The sequence below is a fragment of the Oncorhynchus gorbuscha genome, linkage group LG09 (assembly GCF_021184085.1).
Source record: "Oncorhynchus gorbuscha isolate QuinsamMale2020 ecotype Even-year linkage group LG09, OgorEven_v1.0, whole genome shotgun sequence".
Lineage (NCBI taxonomy): Eukaryota > Metazoa > Chordata > Actinopteri > Salmoniformes > Salmonidae > Oncorhynchus > Oncorhynchus gorbuscha.
In genome coordinates, this window is record NC_060181.1 from 33,417,753 (window position 1) to 33,434,701 (window position 16,949).

The 16,949-nt window shown below is 41.1% G+C and overlaps 1 protein-coding gene across 1 annotated transcript; it reads right to left on the reverse strand.

The window, feature by feature from the left end:
* Window positions 1-4,977: 4,977 nt before the first annotated feature.
* On the reverse strand, window positions 4,978-5,637 carry LOC124044355 (piggyBac transposable element-derived protein 4-like). Its single transcript, XM_046364010.1, has one exon. The coding sequence runs from the start codon at window positions 5,635-5,637 to the stop codon at window positions 4,978-4,980; it is 660 nt and encodes a 219-aa protein (XP_046219966.1).
* Between the last annotated feature and the right edge of the window lie 11,312 nt (window positions 5,638-16,949).

A 16,949-nucleotide genomic window follows, 5' to 3' on the forward strand; every position in this document is an offset into this window, starting at 1 on the left:
TGGTTAGCAATGTTAATGCAAGTGTAGCGAAATGCTTGCACATTTTGTGGCATTGATGAATAAATACTTTTATATTTAAGTCATATGTTTATGTTATGTATAAAATATAAAACATTTGTCGTTCAAAGCATATTCCTAGTAATAAATTAAGATAATGGATTAAGTGCCATTGCAATATCAGATGTCCCATTTGTTTACTGTTTAGGCATTAAGCTTACATCTCTCATATCTTTTTTTGTTTTCATTTTCTTTATTTTTTCTTCATTACCAACCCTTAAGTTTGAAATTGGTTACTTATTGTATATTTTACTTTATTATTATGATAGTGCAGGGTAGGGGGAAGCGGGGAGAGGGGCCTTGGGGGCAGGAAACAGGGGAAGGGGCTTATCACTAGATCCGCTAAGATGGTCAATCTGACATGTTCAATTTTGTCATTTCAATAACTTATTTTCAATAAAAACCTTGAACCCACCTGTACCTGACTTTTCCTAAATATGTGCATTTAACACTCTAGCAGTACTTTCACACAAATATCATAAAAGAAAAAAACTTTCTGATCATTTCCTCCTCAAAGTGCCATGATGGTATGACCGTGTGCATATATACAGTAGAAAAGCAGGGCCTCGGAGAGTCCCAATAGCCACCAGTCTAATAAATCAGTTTAACTACAAAAGCCTGGTCTCATTGGAGCCCCCTTCGTGTCAATGTAATTTAGCTGTGTTTTTGAAGGTGTTAGGTAACATTAGAATACGAAGTGGTAATATTTAAAAGAACAACATTTTCATCAGTTTATATTACTGTTGGCTATACTATAGGTAAAATATATTACTATGTAACAAAAAGTGTGTATGATGAAACACAGTAAAAGCTTATTTTTATAAAAACAAAATAAATAAAAATACCCAAAACGGGCCAAGCTGTCAGAATGGTGGTGTATGCAGTCAGGCGCAGGAGAGCAGAGAATTGAGAACAACGTAACTATACTCGGAATAATGAATGGTGCAAAGTAAAACAATACACTTGCCCAAACACAAACATCAACTTTTACGCACGGGCAAGAAACAGCACCCGTCGAAATAACCAGTCACCAACATTATCGATATACACCACTACACCCTGCCTGTGCAATGTACGGCCCCTTACTATACGCCGGGCCGTGCACTGGGGCCAGGTCTTCCGTGAAGTCATCGAACGAAGTCGTTCGGACTTTCGGGTTTCCGTTTGATAAAATGTTCAAATTGGTCATTTTTCCCCTGTCCTGGTAAATCCCACCAGAGGGCGAATGGAATCATATTACAAATGTACAAAACATCACCAATCACAATGTGGCCTTTTGTCCTAAAAGTTAAAGACTTCAAAGACGAAACTTGGTGAGCATAGGTTCGGGCAGTTGGCCCCAAACAAGATGGCGTCGAGACCGCTTCACGTCAAAGTATGTGAACCTACGGTGTCAGGACAAAAAAGAACCAGCCATTTATCTATCGTAATTTAAGAGAAATCATACAATGTACAATTGGTGATGTTCAAAAAAATGTGTTCTTGTTTTTTGTAAGTTACAGATCCAGTTGCAGTGTGTTCATATTATTTTTTTAAAAAGTGGCTTTCGGAGCTCTGCAAGATTTCTGTGATTTTCTGAAATAACACACACTCAATCAACCCTCTGTAAATAAGTCAGTTCTTAACGTAAAGACTTAAAACTCAGCATTCTGTAAAAGCATGCCCCAATGAGGATATGTGTTTACTTATGGCTTTCTGTGCCAACCGGAAGTAACTGAAAATGGTGTCATAGGGGCTGTTTCGAAGGGTTAAACAGATCAGATATTTTCAAAACAACATGTGTCATTAGGCAACCCTCATGAACTGTAAATCAGTCATTTCTCCCAACAGATGTAAAAGAAAAGCACACACACACACACACACACACCAAGGATGGAGTGACAAAGTACGGTGCTTAAAGAAACTCAGAGCCTGCAATTGCATTACCATAATCTCTAGACTGTGCCGAGTTCAATGAGATGCCCCGCTTGACCGTAGCTCGCTCAGTCTGAGCGCAGCGACCGCGAACGCCTAAATAAAGCCTGGCCCTAAATTTCAGGTGCTTTTGGGTGACAGTGGGAGAACCGTTAGGGTGAGAAGCACAATTTGACCTCAGGAACTTTCCTGAGGTCCTCCAGATCTGTGCAAGCCTAACCTTGACCGTGTGACATTAACCCTTAACTTCTTGCGTTGAGCAATTCCGTATCCGGAAGCGTAATTCATAGCCTCAAGCTCATTAGCATAACGCAACGTTAACTATTCATGAAAATCGCAAATGAAATGAAATAAATATATTGGCTCACAAGCTTAGCCTTTTGTTAACAACACTGTCATCTCAGATTTTCAAAATATGCTTTTCAACCATAGCTACACAAGCATTTGTGTAAGAGTATTGATAGCTAGCATAGCATTAAGCCTAGCATTCAGCAGGCAACATTTTCACAAAAACAAGAAAAGCATTCAAATAAAATCATTTAACTTTGAAGAACTTTGGATGTTTTCAATGAAGAGACTCTCAGATAGCAAATGTTCAGTTTTTCCAAACATATTATTTGTGTAGGAGAAATCGTTCCATTTTGTTCATCACGTTTGGCTAAGAAAAAAAAGAAAATTCAGTCATTACAACGCCAAACTTTTTTCCAAATTAACTCCATAATATCGACAGAAACATGGCAAATGTTGTTTAGAATCAATCCTCAAGGTGTTTTTCATCTATTTGATGATAAATCATGTGGCAGTTTGGTTTCTCCTCTGAACCAAATGGAAAAATGCACGCAGCTAGAGATTACGCAACAATTGCAACGGAGGACACCAAGCGAGCACCTGGTAAATGTAGTCTCTTATGGTCAATCTTCCAATGATATGCCTACAAATACGTCACAATGCTGCAGACACCTTGGGGAAATGACAGAAAGTGTAGGCTCATTCCTTGCGCATTCACAGCCATATAAGGAGACATTGGAACACAGCGCCTCCAAAATCTGGGGCATTTCCTGTTTGAAACTTCATCTTGGTTTCGCCTGTAGCATCAGTTCTGTGGCACTCACAGATAATATCTTTGCAGTTTTGGAAACGTCAGAGTGTTTTCTTTCCAAAGCTGTCAATTATATGCATAGTCGAGCATCTTTTCAAAATATACTGTTTAAAACGGGAACGTTTTTTTATCCAAAAATTAAAAGAGCGCCCCCTATATCGAAGAAGTTAACTGTTAAAAGGTGTTTACATCAAACAGTTTGCATTGACTTCACTCCCCATGGGAATACATTGCCTGCACCCCTAAATTCAACCTGAAACCCATGTAGGTTATTAATGCCTTATGAACCTGTCTTTGATGACAACTCATCAGGCCACTATGAGGTCTACCTGTGTTGATTCTAAGCTTCCTGGAGCAACCGGAAGTGGTTAAATTCACCCTAAAGGTGTTTTGATATTCACAACCTGCATTTGTGAAAATCACAGCATTCAACCCTGTGTAGATCAGTCAATTCTTAACATAAACACTTAAAGGCTGTATCACAACTGGCTGTGATTGGGAGTCCCATAGTGCAGCGCACAATTGGCCCAGCGTTGTCCGAGTTTGGCCAGTGTAGGCCATCATTGTAAATAATAATTTGTTCTTAAATTACATGCCTAGTTAAATAAATAAAAAATATGACCATGGTTTGTTTATTTGGTCTATTCAGCATAGCTCTGTTCTGCCCTGCCTTGCCTCCTTGTGGAGCTCAAAAGTTAGTTTCTTACTGTTATAACTCAAATATGTGATTTTGTCAATGCAATAAACTACTTTTTTATAGCAGTGTTTATTATGTTACTTCTTTGCAGTATTGTTTTATTGCTATATCCTTATATTGTATTCTAATGAATAATTCCTCTTTATTCTGTACTTTCAGAAACCAGAAACATTATTTGCCAATATCATAACTGGAGCTGGACATCTTTAGAGCTGAAGAATGAGGACAGCTTTTGTATGCTAACGTACACTCCTTAACAGTTGTACTAGATGAAAACACAGCAAGAAAACACATATGCCAATATGTAATATTAATCTATTTTATTGCAGTACTGGTAGTTAGTTCAACAACTTGTTTTACTAGAGGACAAAAAACTGAATATGCATAAAAATGTAATATCCATGCAGTGACTGAACAACAACTGCATTTCCACCCCCATCTTTAAGGCATAGTATCATGGCTGGTCACCTGTCAAGTCACATGTCAGGTCAGTCAGTCACCTATTGCTGCAGATGTGCTCAATAATGCTTGAGCATGTGATACTCCTCAAAGCATGGTGAAATACGTATCACAAGCTAGACACATGTATTTTGTCATCTTCCTCTGCTTACTTCTCCTGGCGCCAGACAGGCAGACTTTTCAATGCCTCCGTGTGCGACTACCTTGAGAAGCAGTTTGAGGGACTTTGCAGGGAAAATGTCGTGCAGTGAGGCGTAGGGGATTGTCTACAGCAGGACGACCCCCAGTGGATGGGCGCCGAGGGGTGTGGTGCTCCTCCAGCAGCTCTCCCACTCCCTATGAGGGAGTGGGGAGGATGAGGAAAGTTAGAGGATGATGAGGCAGTGGGTAGGTTGGTTAGATATTGTCACTATAATTTCATATTGGATTTGTATGTGAACTGTACATCCAATTACAAAAAATACCTTGTTCAGTAATCATCACACCTGTTAGTTGGCGGTGAACTATGCTGTCGTTGAGGACAGCAGTGTCGATCAGATGGAAAAATATCTTCTTATACCACTTGTTCGTTTTCCGTGTGCATTCCACAAAGCTGTTTATCATGTCTACCTTATCCACGGCCCCCATTTTGAGGTTATAATCAAGCACACAATCTGGTTTGATCTTCCTCTCTCCGGTCAGTTGGTCCACCTTCCCTGTGGCCGACATGGTTGCTGTATGGACAGTGGAGAGGACATGGACGTCTCGCTTGTCAATGCCACTTTACTGCCAGCTGTTGACCGTTCTCCTGGAATTCCACCTCCCCTCTCTGCATCTTCCCACATCCAAATGCCGGCATCCCCTTCCGGTTCGACCTGACTGTGCCACAGGCCCCTGTGCTGTTGGAGAGCAGATGCTGGAAGAGTGTGGGACTGCTGTACCAATTGTCCACGTACAAAGTGTGTCCCTTGCCAAGATGAGGAGCCAGCATGGTCATCACCACGGACCCTGACACCCCAAGCCCCTCATAATGTTTGATGTCAGTGGTGGACCCTGTGTAAACTATAATATCCTGGACAAATCCTGACTTCACGTCGCACATGACAAGGAACTTGACTCCAAACCTGTGCCTTTTGGAGGGAATATATTGACGGAACGCCAGCCTACCTTTCCATAATATCAGGGACTCATCAATGCATAGGTCCTTATATGGCACAAAGACCCGACCAAATGCTGATGTCAGGCTGATAAGAACATTTCTTATTTTGTATAATGGGTCACTTAGGATGGCAGTAGCATTGTTGACAAAATGCAGGCATCGCAGCAGAACTAGGAAGCGATCTTGGGAAAAGAGGGAGGCAAAGGAGGGAGTTGCAAACATAGGATCTGTGCTCCAGTATTCTCTTAGGGAGTTCTTCTTTACTATTCCCATGAGAAGGACTGTCACCAGGAAGGTATACATTTCACTAATTGTGGTTGTCACCCATTTAGCGAGTTTCCCCCTCACTCCTGGCTCTCTTCTCCTGTAGCTCTAAGGCATAGCGATTGGTCTCAACTATCTCTCCCACCAGCTCCTCTGTGAGAAACTTGAAGCACTCTGCCTCAGTTGGAAATGGCAAGGGGTGTTGCACTCCAGACTGGGACTCGTCAAAGCAGACAGCAGGGCCAGGTGGGGTGAAATGTCTGTTGGCCTTCCAGCTACCACAGAACTCCTGTACTTCATCCACTGTCGGTCTGCCTCCATCACCACCAGCATCTTCAAAGGGACCTGGTACTTCCTCAGTTGACAAGGGAAATTCAGATTCAGGGTTCTCAATGGCTACAAGGTTGAGGGGCAGCTCCTCACTGTCACTGTCAGAATCTGATGATTCCTGACTTTCATACTCAGACTCATTGTCAGAATTTTAAAAAATCTCCAGAATTTCCACATTTGTGAGTTGTCTCCTTTTGAAAGACATTGTTAATGCTACAGCTTAGCTCACTAGCTACATACATTACATTTACATTTACATTACATTTAAGTCATTTAGCAGACGCTCTTATCCAGAGCGACTTACAAATTGGTGCATTCACCTTATGACATCCAGTGGAACAGTCACTTTACAATAGTGCATCTAAATCTTAAAGGGGGGTGAGAGGGATTACTTATCCTATCCTAGGTATTCCTTAAAGAGGTGGGGTTTCAGGTGTCTCCGGAAGGTGGTGATTGACTCCGCTGTCCTGGCGTCGTGAGGGAGTTTGTTCCACCATTGGGGGGCCAGCGCAGCGAACAGTTTTGACTGGGCTGAGCGGGAGCTGTACTTCCTCAGTGGTAGGGAGGCGAGCAGACCAAAGGTGGATGAACGCAGTGCCCTTGTTTGGGTGTAGGGCCTGATCAGAGCCTGGAGGTACTGAGATGCCGTTCCCCTCACAGCTCCGTAGGCAAGCACCATGGTCTTGTAGCGGATGCGAGCTTCAACTGGAAGCCAGTGGAGAGAACGGAGGAGCGGGGTGACGTGAGAGAACTTGGGAAGGTTGAACACCAGACGGGCTGCGGCGTTCTGGATGAGTTGAAGGGGTTTAATGGCACAGGCAGGGAGCCCAGCCAACAGCGAGTTGCAGTAATCCAGACGGGAGATGACAAGTGCCTGGATTAGGACCTGCTCCGCTTCCTGTGTGAGGCAGGGTCGTACTCTGCGGATGTTGTAGAGCATGAACCTACAGGAACGGGCCACCGCCTTGATGTTGGTTGAGAACGACAGGGTGTTGTCCAGGATCACGCCAAGGTTCTTGGCGCTCTGGGAGGAGGACACAATGGAGTTGTCAACCGTGATGGCGAGATCATGGAACGGGCAGTCCTTCCCCGGGAGGAAGAGCAGCTCCGTCTTGTCGAGGTTCAGCTTGAGGTGGTGATCCGTCATCCACACTGATATGTCTGCCAGACATGCAGAGATGCGATTCGCCACCTGGTCGTCAGAAGGGGGAAAGGAGAAGATTAATTGTGTGTCGTCTGCATAGCAATGATAGGAGAGACCATGTGAGGTTATGACAGAGCCAAGTGACTTGGTGTATAGCGAGAATAGGAGAGGGCCAAAAACAGAGCCCTGGGGGACACCAGTGGTGAGAGCGCGTGGTGAGGAGAGATTCTCACCACGCCACCTGGTAGGAGCGGCCTGTCAGGTAGGACGCAATCCAAGCGTGGGCCGCGCCGGAAATGCCCAACTCGGAGAGGGTGGAGAGGAGGATCTGATGGTTCACAGTATCGAAGGCAGCCGATAGATCTAGAGGGATGAGAGCAGAGGAGAGAGAGTTAGCTTTAGCAGTGCGGAGCGCCTCCGTGATACAGAGGAGAGCAGTCTCAGTTGAATGACTAGTCTTGAAAGCTGACTGATTTGGATCAAGAAGGTCATTCAGAGAGAGATAGCGGGAGAGCTGGCCAAGGACGGCACGTTCAAGAGTTAACAACAACACTGAATGGCGCAGAGTGGGAGGTTACGTGGTTGACTGCCGGCACGTGCCACTTGTATCAATAAATCACTATCAGAAAATGTTGTGTGGTAATTATTTGTGTATTTACGATTTTAATCACATGTTTTCAATTCTAGGTGACAACTCATGCATTCTGATTCTTGCACAGATTGTAATGGGCACATATTATGTGTGTAAAATACTTTTTTGAAGGTTGTACTGATTATGATGAGCTAAGATAATTCCAGCTGTGTAGCCATGTTTGTTGACATACAATGCATTCTGGGATTCACGTCTGTTTGACCAAAGATGTTATAACAAAATGAGGTGAGTAAGAGTTCACTAATTTTTTGAGGACTTCCGGAAATTAATGGTGGGATGTGAACGACGGTAGATGACACACCCCTTCAACATGCATACTACAAACAGACCAAACTCATCTCGTCTTCTCTTATCTTTGGTTTCTGTGAGGAAAAAATGCATGGCTGTGTGCTGAAACTAATCGTCGGATTACTTTTGATTTCTATAAAGTGTTTTACCTAGTTATTTCGATCAATGGTGAGCTCACCCGTGATGTGATTAATTATATATAGTATTTGCTATTAGCTAATTCATATTGTAGTTTACGTCAGCCGAGAGTTAGAAAATATGACTGCTTGTGTTGGGTCAATCTTTCCTCAGTGCTAGGACAAATGTAGCCTACATTTTTCCGGTTAGGATGATTGTGTTATGCTATATTTACTTCTGTGAATATCTGAACAATGCATCCAAAAATAAACTGCTGACATTCTGGACATAACTTTGTAAGGACTGTGTTTGTGTAAATAGTTTCTGAAAAAAGTGTGGCCAGCTCGAACGCTGATTGTTGCGTCATTCGAAACTGCCGTTCTAAACGAGCATTCTAAATGAGTGTTCTAAACACACGGGTGTGATCGTACGCTTCAGGGACCACTGTAGAACGATCACACCCGTGTGATGGTACGTGTGAAAGGGTTAACATAGTGCTATATATTATATATTATAAAAGGCAGTATAAATGCCTTTTGGACATGGTTCACTGACTTTCGGGTTTGTAAAACAACTTCCTATGATCGTACATGGCAAATGGACATAACATCCTGATTTGGCACTTTCAAATCTTTCATATTGCATTTGGACATTTCTTATGGCATTTGGCAACAAAAAAAGTGAGTTTTGACTTTTGACTTCCTATGAAATCATATTGCAAATGGACAAAACATATGCCTTATGGACAATAAAAAATAATGATAATACAATTTGACAAAAGTATGTTCATACAGTTCTTATGTATACATGTGTAATAGATTTCAAAGCACTTTTGGCTCATGTAATGACTTGCATGGAATCTTTGCTGCTTCCTCGGCCTTCATAGTGTATGATGCATTTCGCTACACCTGCAATAAAAACTGCTAAACGTGTTTGTGACGGATAACATTTTATTTTATTTGATGTCTCTCACTTAGCCCATGCGCCAGACATGATAAAGTCTCTCCTGCTCATGGTGTTGAACATGCACTGCTTGAACAACACCTGTGCTTTGATAGCAGACAGCCAAGTCAAACATGTTGTAGAACACAGCAACAGGCCACCGGCGAGTTCTTCCTTTCACTGTTCCTCCTTTCACCTAGTACAGCCATGCCATCTGATCCAAAACATTATCCGCCACTTTCTCTCCTGCTATCCGATATGGATCCTTTCCCAGATATGGAAAGCCATGCAGCATGAATCACAATAATGATCATCAGAAATGTCATGATCCATTTCTTCCCAGCAATCTGAGTCATTTTCATTCAGATCTTGTAGTAATGCTAACGCAGCATGTGCATCCCTTCATCTTGGTCTTGTCATTGTAAATTATGCACACTCACTGTGTAGACTACTTGGACTGATATAGGGTTAATACCATTTTGAAATTAGAATTAGAATAGATCGGCCTTCACTGTGCCGGCCCTGTTCTTCATTCACAATTGGTGATTACATAATTATGCATCGTTCGCTTCCCTTCACTTAACAACTCACCCATTCTCCCCTTTTCCACCCCATCATATTATACTTCCTTTATGTCATCTGTTGTTATATGTGTGAAATGTGTTTCTGTATAGTTTATGTTCAGTTGAGGCAATTATCGGTGTGATTATCAACTGGGCATGACACATTCAACAAACAAAAAAATCGAAGTAGCAAAGCAGGCCGAAAAAAAAAAAGGCATGTTCTGGTCATAACTCCAGTTCTGTTTGGGATATTGAGATTCTAATATTGACAGTGTGTTACATATATAGACTTATGTAGGAAAAGTCAAGGAGTAGGGGGACATGACTTAAAAAATGGAAGCGTAATTAAACATTTAAATTCGTTTTGAGTAACCATGATGCTCTCTGTCTTTCTAGTGTTAATATACACAATCTCAAATAAATTAATTAATATTTCGTTAGGAAGGTCATAAAAAACATGATACAAGGCAATGTATTTCAAAAGAACAGAATAGCATGTTTTGAGTTGTATTTATCTGTGCTTAGTAGCCAAGGCTATGCCTGGGCCATGCCAATCTATGGCTGCCCATGCCAATGAAATAAACTTGTTCATTTAGCAGACATCACAGGGTCCTGCCCTAACTCAGTCAGCACACATACTTTACAGTAAGAATATAATGGAATTTCCAGAATGGCTATTGCTGATTGTCACCAGTAGCCTACTCACATGAGGAATGCATGGAGCCATGGGAAAATGTTATATTTTGAAACAGAGACCATCTCTGCAATTTGTACAGGTGTTTGGCAAAAATAGGTTCATTCGAAACCTTGGAATCTGCACTTTCTGATAGGATATAGCAATCAAAAGGTCTGGCTTGCATGGAACTCTGTAGGACACTGTCAATGCATGCAGTGTAGGTCATCAGTCTCTGTTTTGGATCAGATGGCAAGGCTGTACTAGGTAAAAGGAGGAACAGTGACAGGAGAAACTCGCCGCTGGCCTGTTGCTGTGTTTTACAACACATTTGTCTTGAGCACAGCTCCTGGGGAGCAGAAACTGCGAGGAGGAAGGAGAAAGAGCTCCCTGCGGGGAGGAAGGAGAAAGAGCTCCCGGGGAGGAGAAACTGCGGGGAGGAAGGAGAAACAGCTCCCTAGGAGGAGAAAAAGGTGGGCAGATGCACTCGGAACAAAACCTATGACCCCTGTTTCAGCTGTAAGCGACTTGTTTGTAAGAAGTGTTGCAATCAAGTGAAAGTGACAAAGGTTTGTGGTGACTGTGAGGATAAACGATAACAGCTAAAAAAAAAATCATATGACACTTACTGTATATCCATTATATTGCCATTATTGCTTTTGTTCTGATCTTCACTATTCACAAGCACGCTTGGCATGTTTTGGGTATTTTGTATTTATTTTGTCTTTATAAAAATAAGCTTCTACTGTGTTTCATTGCACATGCATTTTGTTTCATTGTTGTAACAAAGACATCCATGAATAAAATTGATTTTACGTTTGAAATTTGTTTTTTCTTTCTCGGTTTTACATAAAGTATAGCCTACAGTAACATAAACTGATGGAAATGTTATGTTCTTTCAAATATGTACATTTCGTATTCTAATGTTACCTAACAACATTACCTATCAACACTAAAGATAACAATTACATTTTAGAAAAACAATGGCAACACTATCTATTCTCTCGTGGAATTTGAAAGGCAATAATAGTCATATCAAACATTCCAGCTATCTTGATATTCTAGTCTTCTTTATTTGACAAATGATAATATTGTCACCCATCAGACTATTGTCAATTTAATCTTGTCTTTGTGCCACATCTATTATTATTATGTCAGAAATTGTACCATGTTCCTAATTAAACCAAGCTCAGCATATGTCAGCACGTCACAAGTGATTTAAAATGAAATATTAAAATCTTTCTCTGGTACCGGGTTAGATTAGTAAGCCTATGTCCCTTAATGAACTACATGATTCCCACAACTATTCTCCATGCTCTTCCTGTGTTGCTGCGTGAGGAAGTCTCCGAATTTTTCAAAACATGCAAGGTAGTTTTCCTGTCATTCTGGTTATTTTGTATTATTGTGCCCATTCCCAATCAACCCACCCTAGCTCCTGAGGTGATCTAAGAGGACTAAATGGACCATAGGTCTGCATAGATATTTTGATAAATAACATGTTGGTCTAGTATTCTCATCTGAAGTCCATTGTGTATTTCAGGTGCAGGATGCAGACGAGCCAGAGCTTGGTGACTCACCCGTAGCCCTGCTGACAATCGTTGGTGGCAACACTGAAAACCCAACCCACTACAGTCCGGTCAAGATCTGTCTTCCTGGAGAGTGAAGTTGTAGTAATTGACCCCCCCAGATTGACGGATGCTTTCCTGGTAATGTTTGGTCTGATCTATGCTCTACATCTCAGTTATCCTAAAGAACAGTCCAACACGTTCGAGTTCATTCATAAAATCCTGCTAGGTTTGGGAAACAGAAGCCAAGGCTACAGGCTCGGAAGAATGATTTGATGATACATGTGACCAAATGCCTACCACAAGAAGATAACGCTTTGTTTTTGTTTCAACAAAACAAGATGTGGCTTAAGGTTGGAGTCTTACTTTTAAATGACATTGTGTTGGATTCTGTAAGAAGTGTTATGCTGAGCTGCTAGAATACAGTGCAAAAGATTGTCAGAGTATTTGGTTTGAAGTCAGAACAGAATCTTACAGGCTACCTACCACAAGTGCTTTAAATGGGATTTTCCCTGAACTATGAAGGTGGAATTTGCATAGGACTTTACTTTTTTTGTATGAAAACAAACACTCCTGAGTATTCACCTGTACAATTACACATTTGAGGGTTAAGTGAAACCCATTCACTTAACCCTCCATTTGAGTTCTTCGAGAAAAGGCCCTGCATGTACAGTGGGGTACGGAATGATTAATTATCTTGATTAAAGATGAGCATAAACACAATATAAAATAATGAATACAAATATTGAGCTATTTTGTATGCTCCAAAAAAATTGGAACATTATGCTAATACAATTCCTCAGGGAAAGAGTGTTTGACAAGTAATAAAAAATCTCTAAAATATAGGTCAAAATTATTGGATGCCCTGTTTTCAATACTTCAGCACCCTCCCATTGTGAGCATAATGACACTGAGCCTTTTATCTAAAATGTTTTACGATATTGGAGAACACATTGGGAGGAATTTTAGACCATTCTTCCATACAGAATATTTCCAGAACCTTTATCCTTTGTCAGTGCTTATGGACTGCCCTCTTCAATTCAGGTTTAAGTCCGGAGACAGAAATGGCCATTGCAAATTTTAGATTTTGTGGTAAATTATCAATTTATTCAAATGTAATCAAAGTTTATTGGTCACATACACATATTTATCAGATGTTATTGCGGGTGTAGTGAAATGCTTGTGTTCCTAACTCCAACAGTGCAGTAAAATCTAACAATACACACATCTAAAAAGTAAATGGATTGTTTGTGGATTGTGATGTGTTCTTGGGGTTATTGTCTTGCTGGAAGAATCACTTGAAGCCAAGCTTACACCTCCTGGCAGAGGCAACCAGGTTTTTGGCTAAAATGTCCTAGTACTTGGTAGTTCATGATATTGTTGACCTTAAGGCCCCAGGACCAGTAGAAGCAAAATAGCCCCATAACATAAGAGCCACCACCATATTTTACAATAGGGATGAGGTATTTTCTGCATATACATTGTTCTTTTGAAGGCTATTTTCATCTGACCATAGCACCGCCTGGAGTTTGCTAAACGGCATATGCACTTAGATTGGAACAGGTGCTATGGTCATATGACATGAACATTTTATAATAAAAATAATATACCCAGGAATACACTGGGTATGTACGAAACCTTCCCTCTAGCTCTCCTCTCCTTCTTTCCTTTCCATCGCAGCTCATCCTCCACTCTCACCCCAATCTAGTTCAAGTCACCTTTTCTGTTGGCATCGACGAGTCCATCTACCCTCCTACCACCTTAGTTTCTTAGCACGTCTGCACTATGGGAGCATGCAGCCCCCTCAACTGAAGACTCTGGAACAGAGAGACCGGGAGAGTTCAGAACCAAAACACACTGCAATCTTGGAAATCACACAACTGATATTACAAATCCTATTTCAAACACACAACTCAAATTACAAATCCTATTTCAAACACACAACTCAAATTACAAATCCTATTTCAAACACACAAATATAAAGAGCATTTGTTTTTACAACTCAGTAGATGACCTAATGACATAAGTAACACAAGTTGGCCAAAGGAGAGGTAAACTATTGCTTCAACACAGATGCAAACAAGCAGGGTTGGGGAGTAACTGATTCCATTATACAGATTACATGATTAGTGTAATCAGTTACCTTACCAGCAAAATATTGTAATCAGATTAGATACTTTTAAAAAACTAGATTACTTCTATGATTACTTTTACATTCAGAAAGTATGTTTGCAAAAAACAACATTGACACTTTTTTTCTCAATGGCATTAAATTCAGCATTGAATTAAGTTCGTTCCACCTGAGCGAGTATGACCACAGGTTAAAGACTTCTGATGACACACCAATGTGTTTGATGGATCTTTTTTGTCTTCTTCTAATGCCTCTTAAGGTGAAAGTAATCCAAAAGTAACTGAAAGTAATCCGATTACAATACTGTAGTTTTGGGGATAGCCTCATCTCTGAGGAATAATCCTTGGAGCCAGATGATATGATGGCAGGTAGCCAGTCCTATGGGTGGGCAACTGGCATCGAGACCCCCAAAAAATAAGTATAAGTTACTCACCAGGAAGAAAGGATTCAACGAAGTGACAGTATAACTAAATATTGAAGACAATGATTCATTATATGTAAAAGAGATGCATGTGAAGAATATATTTAAAAAATAGAATCGCTGTAATGGAAAGTATGAAATAGATTTTTCAATAATGCATGGCGGACTGAGCGCAGGAGTCAAAACATTAGCTAATGTGTTTGCTTGCAATGAAAGTTATGCTTGTACGTTGACCCAACTACTCATGCCATGATGCAATATGTACAATTAAAAACGAGACACTAGCAGGGTGTTGGAACCCAATCATGCCTGCTGAAATGCAGGCCTGCTGAGGGCCAAGCCCTTGTTACATTTGAGGATGTAATATAAATTAGATAACCACCCAACAGTTACAGTTGAAGACTGTAACTGTTGGGTAGATGTCCTAACCGACTTGCCAAAACTATAGTTTGTTAAATAACAAGACATTTGTGGAGTGGTTGAAAAATGAGTTGTAATAACTCCAACCTAAGTGTATGTAAACTTCCGACTTCAACTATATATACATGTTAGTGATTGGATACTCAAGAAATTAATGTAGCTATGGATGTCTATGATTAAGGGTACGTGGGGCTAAGAAGGTAGCCGATTGATTTTCCCTGATGTATGATGTGATGCAGTAGCTTAATCATGACGGGCCCAGGTGCCCAAAAAAGTTACGTGCCCCTATCACCGCCCTTATTTCTCTTAATAAAAAATATTTCTGTTGTTAAGGCTGTGTTCATATGACTAAACATTGTAACACCAGAGCAGAACTTAATCTAAGGGCACATTTGAAGCGGTTACCAGAGATGCCGTAATATAGTCTATACATTCAGCACCGTGGACGGCGGTCAGAAATGAACCCTTATAAGTCTATCAGCATAAATCGGTCAAAAACCACCCTATTTTATCTGAAAATAATAGGCAATAGCCAATCTTATAAAACATAAACATATAGATCAATGTCTTGACAGAAACACTGAAACACAGCTAATGACCCAGTACTTGCTGAAGTTCTGCACAGTGGAAAAACTGACATACCGGTATTTCAAATGATCTGCCTCCTGCAGAGGCCTATAGCAAAAACACCAGCAAATCAATCAAGAGGAGCATTCAAACAGATGTTTTAAATGGCAGCATACCTTAACAATATGAGGCGCATGTGCTTACTATTAATCTTATAGCCTAGTTAAACGTATAGGCTATGATGACAATGAAATGGCTCAGCGGCCGTGCACCAGAACATAGTTTCCAAAGACAGATCGAGCATAGATGTAGATTGACAAGCAGTGTAAATTAATCTCAATAAATCTTGATTTATATAGGCTGTCTGGGGAGCCTGCCCTGTAAAAATAAGCTTACTCACTCATTTGATTCGCATTCTACATGCCTTGCGCTCTGCGAAGTCGTTGACTATGGAATTCAAATCCATGGTCCTTGCCCTGGTGTTTTCAATGGACAGAATGGCCAACCCACTCAGTCTCTCCTGTCCCATCCTGCTCCTCAGGTATAATTTAATTATTTTCAGTTTGGAAATGGAGCACTCAGCACCGGCTACCGCTCCAGGCAGTCATAAAAAGGAGCATCACTGTAACTACTTCCGCAAATGTAGCAGTGACTGAATTGTAATCCACAATGAGCATCTTGGCCAGGTCTCTAACTGGAGTGTGCTTTGCTATTTCCTTAATACAGGACCTGAAAGAGAGTAATTGGCCAGGGAAGCTTGCTGTTATATCTTTGCTGTAATGTTCAGCCAACCGGCTGGCAGTCTCATAGAGCGCATCATCTGCGTTGGCCAGGGTAGTGGGATGGATGGAGTCAAACAGACACGATGTTGCCAGCAGACCTTTAAATCTGTTTGACAGCTGGTGGAGAACAATTTCAAGGTTTGCATTAAAGATAGACTTTAAAACTACTCCCCCCATCAGGCAGTCGCTCGTCCTCGCATAGCTCATCAAAATGACGCCTCACTTTCCTTCTCAGAGTGTCTTCAAATGCATCCTGAGCTCCCCATTTGTCAGCAAGGGTCTTTGAATTCTCAAAATCCTGTCGGAATCCGGACAGGACCTCTATCATGTCCTTGAGTAGGCTGACTGCCCTGTGCAGGTCTGCGTCTTTGGCCTGTATCATTTTGGAGACTACGTTCACATTTTCTAAAATCTTAAGTCTGCAGAACGACTAAAAAAATAACATTTTTACATTTTATTTTTCAGTGCTTCATCCCTCTCGTCCTTCTTGTCACTTAAAGGCACAATCTTGGTGAGGGCCTTCATTATGTCCACGTATCTATATCTCATGACAGCATGGGACTATGCCCGAAGAATGTGTATAACAGTTCAACAGTACCATAAAACTGTTACATCTCTGAGGGCTAGGTTAAGATTGTGCGCTGCGCAATGCACATAAACAGTAAGTGGCTCTTTTTCAGATATTCTGGCCTGCACACCCGAATAGATCACACTCATGTTAGCAGC